Here is a 12,216-nt window from a genome sequence, read left to right as displayed (position 1 = left end):
GTCACACGGGATGGCAAAACTTTTTGTCTGGCCGCGCCTCATGACACGCCATCGAGCCATATGAGATAATAAATAATGGTTTAATTAAGCGTCAGCTTACAAAATGCGCAATTAATTGATTTTGTGTGCAGTTCGTTTGGTCCGAGATAAGAAGCGGCGACCAGAGAGACAACGAGAGAGGGAGAGAGAGAGATGGGGTCCAGCTGGCAGGTCTCCTATCAATTGATTGGACAATATATGGATTTTCAGTTCAAAAGCAATTATTTTGTGCCTTGACCAATTTTATTGCTCGGCTACACTTAGTTGGCCTATTGCCCAATTGTTTCTTCAATTTGACAAATAGCTTAAAGTTCGATTTAAAATTATAAAGGTAACTTAGTTTGAACAAAGAATATTCGATATATGCGAAAAACGTATCTATAATTTACAGACTGCAATTTCAAGGGGAATCTCCATTTAAAACTAATTGCCTCGCATTTGTAATGTTTTTTTTTTAAATAATATAAATAAAAGAAACAACATTTAAAAGTACATATTTATATCACATCATTATATCCTTGACCCAGCAGTTTAGCATTTTGGTGTAGATGACAGCAATTATGTTGTGTCATCAAACAATTAAAAGTAACCTATTGAATTTAAATTTTAGAAACCATATTTAAGTAATAATAATTCATAATTCTAGGCCACCATTTTAAAGGTGTCTTTAAGAAAAAGAAATAAATATATTTAGAAATTATGTAACTACATATAATACAGTTCAGTTATTCCCAAAAACTATTACATTCTTAATTTTTTATTTTTATTAATGTCATTATAAATTACAGCAATAAATTACTGAACAAACGAGAACCTTCTCTAAGGAGTAAAAACTAAACTAGAACCAGAAATCTGACCCCTTGAACTGAGGAACCAATGAGAACCACAACAAAGTCATTTCCAAGATATCAGTGGTATGTGGCAGACGGTGTAGCTTGTTGCTGGTTGCAAGTGGAGGGGCTGTAGCAACAAGGATTCCGTTATGTACGTGGTCGACGGTTACAAATGTTTATGACAAACCAAACATCATCATAATATGCAACAGCACACAAGCAATGCAAGCAAACAACTGCAGGCCAATCCCCCCAGAGCCAACACACAACACAATAACATAAAATACAAAACTATGTAAGCTCCAACAAACTGCAAGCAACAACATCAACAACAACAAAGAACAGCAATAGGGACATGCAAGGGGCATAAAAATGTTTCACTTCAGCGCTTCTCCGCTCGCCCGCTCCACTTGTCAATTAAATGTCAACTGGCAGAAATGTTGGCTGCTTGCTGCCACATTAAAATTCCACCGAGAGCCAAATGAACGAAATGCAAAAAATACACTAAATATACATACTTAAGTACATTCCCACATAGATGCATGTGTGTGTATGTGTGTGTGTGCGTGGATGTGTGAATTTCTCTTTTGAGCATGCGCCTTGAGGCATGCAATGAACATTTGCACTCTCTTTGGGACAACATCTGTGCTCTTCGTCAGTGGCTGTCAAACCGTGGAGCATATTCACCACCGAAGTGCAACGCATGACCAGAAAAATGCCTGATTCCGATTTATTGTGCACGGCATTTTATGCACTCTCAAGTTTCACACTTGACTAAGGATTCACATGTGTATTTGTGTGTGTGTGATTGTTTGCTATTTATTTTGAACTTTGCTTTTGTCTTTCATTGCCATTTGACAGTTCTGGGCTTTTCCGCCTTTGAATACCCTTTGAAAACAGTGTTGTCGAGTCTTTCTAATAAACTAATAAATTTATTAGTAAAAACCGTTTATTTTCTTAAAAGGGCTTCTAAATATATTGTTTATCATACCTAAAACATTATCAAAAAGTAAAACTGAATCATTTTCGCTTTACAATTTATGATATATGCCGTAAGCGTAAGATATATAATATTGTATTCATATTCAGTACTGCCTAACCGCCGGTGTTTTCAAACCGGATTAATTCTGACCGCTTTCAAATTTTAATTTTGTGAACATGGAATGCATCAATAAGCAAAGTAAAATATATACAATTTAGTTAATCATTTCAAAACGTTAATCTCATCATAATCAGTTTGTGCGCATCGCAAGACGATGCAACCAAACAACTGCCTCAACGACGAAATTGAGTACGGTTCACAACATTTTTGAAGCTGTACCAGAAAATATGATAAGCGCATTTTTAATCATTTTGATAGCCCATGCGAAAACCACTAATACATTTGGAGCGGTCATTTCCTGGAGACCTTGGTTATTTTAAATGTTTTGTTACTAAATTTGTCTAGACTTATTGCAAATTACTCTTCAAGAGATTCTATTAAATGAAAAAATAACACTTCAAACATGCGAAGAAAAGTTCATGAATTCATCTTTCATCTTTTCTAGTAGCACTTTCTTTTGGCGCCATTATAACATAGATAAAAAAAAAAAAAAAAAAAAAAAATGTGGTTATAAAAAAGCACAAGGACAATAAGTTAACTAAATGAAAAGAGTTTAATCACAAGTGCTTCACACTCAACCCACACTGCAATACAATTCATCCGCAAGAAACCAGAAGCCTTGCGTCTGTCCTTAACGATAAATAACTTGAGTTAATAATCTAGTTTAATGATCAACTCGAGTTGAATTCGTAGGTCAGCACTAGTTAATAAGTCATAATCTTATAAATACATAAATAAAAAATGAAGTACATTGAGGGTATACGATTCCAGGGTATCTGTAAGTGCTCAATTTGTTTCATTAATTTTTGTTTGTCTATTCTGCAGCAGCCAGTCCAACACGGGGGAGATGCTACAGGAATACAACCAAGTGTCAGACGGTTCACGGCCTCGGTATGTAAATGTTTGCAGTACTACACAGCCACCGATGGCAGCACTCGCTCGGGTCAGTTAAAGAGGCAAGTGCCCCGAATGAGTTGGCAGTTTCAAGTGGAGCTCGTGTGTTTTCCTATTTTAACTGAATTTCTCGCTTGGCTCGGACCGTGTGTATGTGTGCGTGTGTGTGTCTGTGTATTTCGGTCCGGAAATTTGTTTGCACGGGACTCGTTAAGGGAAATGCGAAATGGACTTACTATCTAGCCAATGTCGTGGGTGGAATGCAATCAGAATCGTAATTCATAATGGCATTTAACCGACAGCAACGAAAAGGCCTAATGAAATTTCCATATGCCATCAAATGGCCAATTTGTTCGATCAATTAGAAAACGTTCACATATGTTCCCTTAAAGGATTCCTCCTGCATTTGGCAATTGAGGTTTCGATTTCGCTTCAGCAGCTTTCAATTTAATCTTAAATTCGATGATATACAAAGATTGCCTTAAACTATTTTGGAGAACAAAAAAGAACCAAAATAAATAATTTTTTTCAATTTGCAAAGCGAAACCTTTGATGAATAGAAAAAATTTGACTTGATATGGAAACCCCTCAAATTAAACAGTTTCTCCTTCAATTGGAAATTCAGATTTAAAAATCTCGAATACTTGCATTTTAATAATAGTTACAAAATGACCTCAAACTTTTTAGAAGAAGAAAAAAAGATCCAATCTAAGCCCATTATTCACTTTGCACAGCAAAACGAAAGTATTTGAAACATATGTATGTCAAAAAGGATATAAATCACTTGGAATTTGTTTTCTACATTTCATTGCTTGACTTAATCATTGAATCACCAATTCTCAAGCACTTTGGATAAAATAAAATGCCTATAAAACTAAGTGAATTAAATGTTTAAAGAGCCTACCTTTCTCCTGCAGTTGCTGACGTTTAGTATCGCCCTTCAGCACTTCCGCTGTGTGCACCAGTTCATTGAGTTGCGGTTTTTTCATTTTCAATTCACGCAAAACTTTCTGTGAATCGAAAAAAAATAAAAGACAAGAATAAAGTAAAAACATTGGTCACTCCATCCTGCTGGTTGGGCCACCCACCTCCTGTGCTTCGATGTCCGAACGCACCGCGTCCACATCATCAACGAGAACGCTCTGTATCTTGATCATGTTTTGTTCCCAAGTCAGCCAGTCGGAAATGTGCAGAACGGACTTATCGAAACTGCTGGCCAGAGCACCAATGCCGCTTGGTTCGTTGTTGTAATCTGCAATTGGAAAAAGCAAAAGGGAATTCCAAGTTAAATGAAAAAATGCGTTAATTAGGTGTGTCTCTGATGCTCTGTCACAAATGCTCGCCCCTTTATAACAAGCAGCAGCAGCTGCGGTTTTATGCCGGCCAATTGCGGTTAAAATGGCCAACATTCAGTCGGCCAGTTGGTCCAGTGTGCCATATTTGAATGGCTCACTTTCATGTTGCGCCTTTGATTGCCTGCCTGCCAGTTCAGTCTGGCGGCCATTTCAAATGCCTGTCTCGCAGCGCATAAAAAAAGCTGAGTAAATGAAAAACTATTTCAATGAAGCAAACTTTCAAGTAGCTTTATTGCGCTACGTTTGCAGTAGCTCTAATACAGTGGTGCAGAACGATCTACGTAGCAGAGCAATAAATAGCTGCATAACCATAATTGTACAACAATAAAAAATGAATTATTATTCAAATAAATTGCTTTAAAATAACGAGCACAGCTTTATCAAGGTCTGAAACTATCAATAGTAACTGTCAATGCTTATTATTTTTTAGAAAAATTCACATCTGAAATTCAGAAAACAATAAGTAAAATATTTGTTTAAAAAAAAAAAAAAAAATAATAAGTAAAGGCAAATTTAAATATCTATCTATTTGAATATTACAAGCACATTTTGAAGTGCAAATGCAAGTGTAGAGCAATGTACGAGATGCGGTTCGATTTAAAGGCACTTGCCTTGTGATAAAGACTGAGTCCTTGTCTGCTTTACGGCATGCGACACTCAGCAATGCACATAATAATATTATTTTACTTATTTCGCATTCTGGGATCCACCCTAAATGGCAACTTTCAATTGAAAACCAGAACTGGTCGCAAATATTTCAATGCAAGGGAAAACGGCAAAGGAAACACTTGAAATACTTAGTGCAAAGAAATGAAAGAAAAGCCTTGGGCAAGTTTCGTAAGCCTAAAGAGGTAGTGCAAAAATTTATGAAAGTTTTGGTGCTTGAGTTCCACATAAGCCGTGAAAACAAACCCAATAACTATGTAAGTCTGTGTATGTGTCTGTCTCTGTGTCTGTGTCTGTGTCCAGCAGCTAAGTCGCGACCATCAACTTTGTTTTTGCTTTTGGCCCAGGCCCCAACACGCAGGATTAGAGCCCCTATTTGCGTGAAGGGATTTGGGACGGGCTACCCAACCAACGGGAAATAAGAACAGGTTCGCAGGCAGGCCTTTACTAGTCATGTCTATGTTGAATAAATGAATGAATGAATGACTGAAAGAATACCACGTGTCTGAAAGCATTTAAAATGAAATTCATGAGAGGCACATCACACAAGAGGTGGCTAAACAAATATATGGAAAAGCGAGAAACAAAAACAACCATGTAACAAGCCTTAGAAACACATACTGAAGTAGCTGGAGAGGAAAAACGCGTTAAGTGCAAAATTTTCTTTTCATCCATTTTGACGCTTGTATTGTGCCAGCCCATTTATTGTCTTTTGTGCGACAACCGTCGGCCCCTGGCAGGTGCAAAATTCTTCAAAAAAAAAAATAAAAATCATTAAAAAAGGAAGAGGAAAAATATATGTGTGAGAAGCGTCAGAATTGGCAAAGGAAGCTGCCCGATAAAGCTAACGTCAACGCTCGCACAAACAAAATGCCATAATTCATTACAAACCAGAAAAAGCGTGATATTTCCACTTGTCGGGCTGCTGCTTCACAACGTCACTCAGCGCTTCTACTTATTATTCTTCTTTTATACCTTAAAATAGGTGGTCCCACTGTTGAGCACATTAATATCAATGATACACAAATAATAGAAACAGTTGCCCCTCAACTCACTTCAATTATTTTACTCACGTTATACAAAGCTTTCGAAAAAGTAACGTAAAGGAAGTCTTGATAAACAGATTGTGGATATCGTATTATTGTATTGAACCTTCAACCTTACACAATTTAATACATTTTCCTTAACACTTTACCATCGAACTAGTTTTTTTATTCCATTTTCATCTTACATGTCATTTGACAAACATTTTATAACTTAAGACAAATCCATTTACACATTTATCAATAATAAAAAAGTCAATGAAACTTGAATTCAACACGTTGTTCGTTATATTATACATTTCGAGTCTAAAAGAAAAGGTACTTCACATTTGAGTTTCAAAACATTTTGATTTTGGAGTGCTCATTAAATTTGTCTGCCTTTCGCTCACACACCGTATTTTGAATTTTACTACATTCATTACACACATTTGATTATTCATTTATTTTTTGAATTGTTTGTCAACATAATTAAGCTGTATTCAGGTATTAATAATCCTTTTACTTCCTTACCGCTGAACGTGTTAATTTGAAATGTCTTCCCGGAGTCCTTAACAGCTGTTTGGCAATTGCTGAAGCTAATCAACAATAAAAGTTTCGACAAAAGCTCGCAAGCTCCAAGTGCGCTTTTAGTTGTGATTTGGTGTCAAACCACAAAAACTGTTGTTATGCAGCAACTAGCTTTTTTAGCTCTTTAAAAGCCAATGCGAAATTCAAGCAGTGCTGTATATGCCTAGCAAGCAGTGTCACTCTGAGGCGAGTATGTTGTGAAAATAAATATAATTTCAAAACAGATCTGCACTCAGCACAGCAAACAACACTCAAACATATTCAGAGAAAAAATAAAACTACGATTTACATAGCGAACTCCAACTAACAATCGGTTATATTTGGCAAAAAAAAAAAAAAAAAAAAAAATGGCGCCAGCAAAGATAAGATCACCTAAGCAAATTTCATTGGAAAATCGGGATTACGGACTAATGCGAATAGTCCAAGACAAGATATCGACTCCATATCCACGTCCATTCAAAGGAGTTGATTCTCAAACGCTTAGGCTACGAGTCGAAGAGGTGCGAAAGAGCGAGATGAAATACAACGAGCTCGAATCTGACAGGTTTATATTCAAAAGCGAATTCAGGCCAGGCCGCCCGCAGTATCCAGAAAAATTACCCCAAGGCACTCCCCATCCTGCGAAAGGCTATGCCGTCAACCCTAAGCTACTCAGAAAACAAATCAGTGAAGCGGACCAAGCCAATCGCAATCAATTTCGAGTCATTGAGAGATCAACCGAAAGTCAGTCAGCCTGCTCACTGAAACATTCACAATTGCCTAACAGCAGTCTGCGAAGGGGATTCACTGGCAATAAGCCCAAGCATAAACAGAAGAAGGTCACTCTAATCAGTCCCAGAAAAAGCCAGAGTTCCTCCGATCCCTCCCTACAACTAGATAATGATGGCCGGATGGGCAGCGACCTGATGCTTAGCTTTCACAAACGTAGGCAATTATTCCATGAGGCCGAGTTCACCATTGCCAAAAATGGCAAGAGGATGAGCGAACAAATCATGTCAGCCAACATTGACCCAATAAGAAATGAAGACCTGTCACAAGCTGATCAAAATGCAAAAGAGAAAATTGAAATGTTTATTCAACATCATATTCGAAAGAGTAGCCATGCCGCTTCTCTGGCCGGTACGACCAAGTTGAAGCTCCCTGTACGGCACAGAACAGAATCAAAAGATCGGCTCAAAGCTAATGTGGATATTTAAAAAGCGAAACTAACTCAATTAAAAACTCGTTTGTTAACCAATTGCATATTGTATAAATTTTAGTCACTCCAAGTACTCAATTCAGCAACTTACTCGCAAAATGGGAGTACTATGCGCAAAAATTAAGGAAAAAAAAACTATTCAAAATTGATTGTAAATTTGTGATAAGTTTCATCCATTATTTGCACATCGTTGCAAAAGCATTTCTAATTTTGCGATCTGAACAACCACAGACTAACTGGCAACTCATAAACATAATAAATGTATAAATATTCATGAAGAACTTGGTTCTATGTAAATATTTGGAAAATCTCTTTCTTTTGCAGAGCAGTCTAACGTACGGTCAGAGTTACGCAGCAATGAGCAGAATGAAGCAGAATGAAGCAGTGCTTCGCTGGCGTGGCAAACAGTGCTTCGCTGGCGTGGCAAGCAGTGCAGACAAAAGTTGCACATACAGAATAGAAAGTGTTACTATTTGGCAACGTATAAAAAGCGAGTGTCTGAATCTATCACCTTTATGTAAGTACGAGCACACACACATAAGAATAAATATCAATATATTTTTGACATGCCCATCCAGCCCCCCCCCCCCCCCCCCCCGAGCTTATACTCTTCCCAAATATTTTGTTAAAATATATATATATACATATTAATATATTATATATATAAATATGAACAATTAACGTTTTCTAATAGGAGTTATTATTTCCTATATTTTATTTTAATTTTTCTTCATTTTGAATGGATTAATGTGAATACTACTTTTTAATTTTAATTAAATTAATTTGCAATTTTAATTTTTTTAAATTTATTTCTTTTTTATAAATGTCAACATCCACATTAAATAAATGAAATAAGTAAATAAAATCAAATATTTCAGCATTTTGTTATATATCAATATCAATATCTGCTCATTTTGAACAAAGTAGCCGTTACAAATTTGATATTACAAATTTTGTTTGAAAACAGTTCCCAGTTAATGTTAAGACAAAAACCAAAAACAAAAAAACGTATTTTTTTCATTTTTATGCATTTACTGTTTGCTGCTGCTTCTCAACGTGTTTACTGCAATGCTCGAGTCTCAAGGATCACAGGATTCACTGCAAGCCACCAAAAGAAAATTAAAAGAGAGACTTAGGTTCAGAAATTTGGATCCGACAGATTCGACTGATCGGGACTATGGCCTAATGCGTATTGACGATAGGGTTAACACCCCATATCCACGTGCTTATAAACCCGTGGATTCAGATATTCTCCGAAAGCGTCTTAGTGATATGCGTACCAGCGTAAACGCAAATCAAGTGCAAGAAGGTATCTGCAATTGGCAAGGTCAAAATTCGAGTATCTTATTTAAGGACAAAAAGCGAAGCGTTGCTTCGATTGACAGCTTCGCTTACGACACTTTGTCATTTGACACCCCACGTCCTAAAAAGAAGATAGTATTAAACCCACTCCACTTGCTGAAGCATTTGAACTCGTTTACTTCCCAAACAGTGGTGAAACGTATTAAAAGAGTAATTATAATCAGTCCCCCAGTAAGCAGACATTCTTTATTAAAGGCCAAAGTTGACAGCACTTCGCCAAAACTGAGCTTCCAAGAACGCAGGCGGAGTTTCGATAGTGCCGAATTTAGCATTGCCAAGAACGGCAAGAAAATGAGTGAAGTGATAATGCCAGCACCAATTCATTCATTCATCACAGATTGGGTGGATTGCAACTATAAAAAGTCTCTAAAGGATATTGAAAATTATATAAAAGTGAATGGAATCCATAGAAGCGATAGAGTAATTAGTATGCGAATACCATAAAGAAATCTCGTCAACTAATTCATCTTCACTGACGTTTAAGTTTGAGAGACCTAACAAATCTTAAGCAAAACGTTAACGACTCTCAAGCTAGCATTGCATTCCCTAAGCAGCGCAAGTACTTTCAAATTGAGACTTGAATCGATTTGAAGATACCGTCGTTGCGTCTCGAATGCAATGCATTCATTGTTTATAAGAAAATATATTTCTGATTTATTTTATTTCCTTAGAAATATTTTGATTCATTTACAGAGGGTCTTATTATTCAATTTGTCTTCGCTCTGATTCCATAAGGTCTTCATATATTCATATACATATGTATGTCTGCTTGCCCGCTTTTCTATTTCTATGCACACTATTTATTTAAATTACAATTGGAATATCTTTTTGTTTTAATCAATACATATATATGTGTATCGGAGGTAAATTTTATCAATAGATTATGGCTGCCATTAAAAAATATCGATATTTCATGAGTTCTTTAAGTAACTTTAAGTTCAAAATAAAATACTACTTAAAAATGTATTTATCCGATGCAATTTGCACTCAACCAGAATAAACCAGAATTGTATCTGCTCCTATTGCAATAGGTTGACACAAAAACAATCGAGAACGTTGTCGTCGGGCGTAAGCGACTGTAAAATACTCTGATTCCATAAGTAGTACCATCTGATCACAAAGTGTCACATAACAGGGTGGAAGATTGTTAGTAACCTACCGTCCAAGTTGCCTTTAAAACTGCGCTAGGTATAGGCTAACTATGGCTCTTGAAGTAGATTAGATTTGGGCTTTTGTTAATTTTGGGAGCGGGAGTAGGTGTGGCTGAAAAAAAAATTAGAAAGGGATCCTAGTAATTTTCATTTTTTCGGATACTAGCAATATACCTTTCAAATTTGTTGGCTCTATCCATTAAATGGTTGAGCTATATTGTTTTATCGATTTACACTTAAGAGGTGTATCGCCAACAACCTGCCAACTAAGTTTGGTGACTGTTGCCTTAAAATTGTGTGGGATATGTGGCTTTTTTTTATCGATTTTATCGATTTCCTAGCCTCCTTGTGGAGGTCGCATTCCAATTCTTACACTTTTTCGAACGCGTGCACAGACCAGTATATGGTCCTAAAGACGGATAGACAGCATGACGGGCATTGCACAAAACCAATATACTATGATACCCTCGGTATCAGAGTATAAAAAAAGAAACGAAATAAAAACATAAACATACATGTGCACACATCTGTGTCTGAAGTGTCAAAAGTGCCATTGACACGACGCATTTGGCTGTCCGCCCTTTACAAAACAGTGCCCGGCATAAATATTTAACAATAAAATCAAAAAAAGATGAGCGGAGCGAACAGGAGTAGAAAGAAATGCAATGAAATGCAGTCAAAAATGGCCAGCTGCATGAAAATACTTTTGAAATTTAAAACTTCAAAGACGAAATTGGGTAAAAACAATTATGATATTGTGCGTGCTTATTCGCAAGTGCTTTTAGCTGCCAGTTGAAGTGGATATATTGAACATTTTAGCATTGGTATATCTGGGCTAACGATAACTTGATACGCACAGTATTGAAAATGCTAGGTATGGAAATGTATATTCGTAGGCAAATATATATTTGAGCCAGTAAGTACATTTTTAGTAAACAGCAAACGACTTGGAAATATTTTTAAATACATATAAGAATATTTTTATTTATTTGAAGGCCTGCATAACACTTTTGGTGTATTAAGGAATCTAAATCCATATGTAAATACACTAAGTATTTGAAATATTTTACTTGATTTGTTCATGAGTAAGGAATATCCTATAAAACATGAACCTAAAAAACTATGAATGCTGTAGTCGAGCGGGCTTGATTACGATATACCCTGAATCCAACAGTTACAAATATTCTAGTCTATTATCAAGTTTAACTTCAAAATCTTTTGCACACTCAAATTTAAGCATACATGGTGCTCTCATTATGCAGAAAATGTTTCCGATTGCTGACAGCAATAAATTCTCGTGCCCACCTGGACATTTCACATGCATTTCATTTTGGGGCACAGCTGCAACATTTTGGGTAAACCAAATTCAAGTTTTGCAGAACAAGGTGCTCAGGGACATCGCTGGTGCTCCACCTTATTTCAGCAATAGGACGCTGCACAATGACTTCGGCCTTCCAACAATTATGCAAGAAATACATCGACATACGAGTCATTACAATGACCGGTTACATAACCATGTCAACCCTTTGGCTTGCACACTTGCCTCAAATACCACACGCCGCAGATTAAAGCGTCTCCACACCAGCGACCTCTGAACTCTTGGACGTTTAAATTAATGAGCAACAAATGTTATATTTAATGTTATGTATTATGTGTTAAGCCCATTCTTATGTTTATGTTATAGACTTTAAGCTACTGTCATTATTGGTTCCTTGACAAATTAATGTTTTATAACCTTTCAGTAGGTTGATTAATGTTTAAAATATAAATGCTATATATGTATATAAAAAAAAAAAGAAAAGGAATATGATGTACATGAGACTCGGTTTTGTTAAGCTATTTTGATGAAAATTATGCTGATTTAAATTAATCAATAATATGGATATAAATAACATAAAAAATGATGTATAAAATACATTGTACAAATCGATATGTATAATTGAAACATATGAGAATATATATTCTCTAGCTCTTGTAGTTTTTGAGATCTGAGTTTTCATAGAAAC

At 36.1% G+C, this 12,216-nt stretch overlaps 1 protein-coding gene across 12 annotated transcripts in view; it reads right to left on the bottom strand.

Annotated features, from left to right (window-relative positions):
- Window positions 1–12,216, bottom strand: part of LOC6570006 (dystrophin) — a 178,047-nt gene that overhangs the window by 129,947 nt on the left and 35,884 nt on the right. For all 12 annotated transcript variants that reach the window (XM_032741741.2, XM_032741742.2, XM_032741743.2 and 9 more), the window contains 2 exons: window positions 3,957–4,120; window positions 3,773–3,878 (listed from right to left, as the gene is read on the bottom strand). In XM_032741741.2, coding sequence (XP_032597632.1) covers window positions 3,773–3,878; window positions 3,957–4,120 — 270 coding nt within the window. The remainder of the gene's footprint in view (window positions 1–3,772; window positions 3,879–3,956; window positions 4,121–12,216) is intronic.

The sequence above is a fragment of the Drosophila grimshawi genome, unplaced genomic scaffold (assembly GCF_018153295.1).
Source record: "Drosophila grimshawi isolate 15287-2541.00 unplaced genomic scaffold, ASM1815329v1 contig_545, whole genome shotgun sequence".
In the NCBI taxonomy this organism is placed as follows: domain Eukaryota; kingdom Metazoa; phylum Arthropoda; class Insecta; order Diptera; family Drosophilidae; genus Drosophila; species Drosophila grimshawi.
This window is presented reverse-complemented; position numbering and strand designations above follow the sequence as displayed.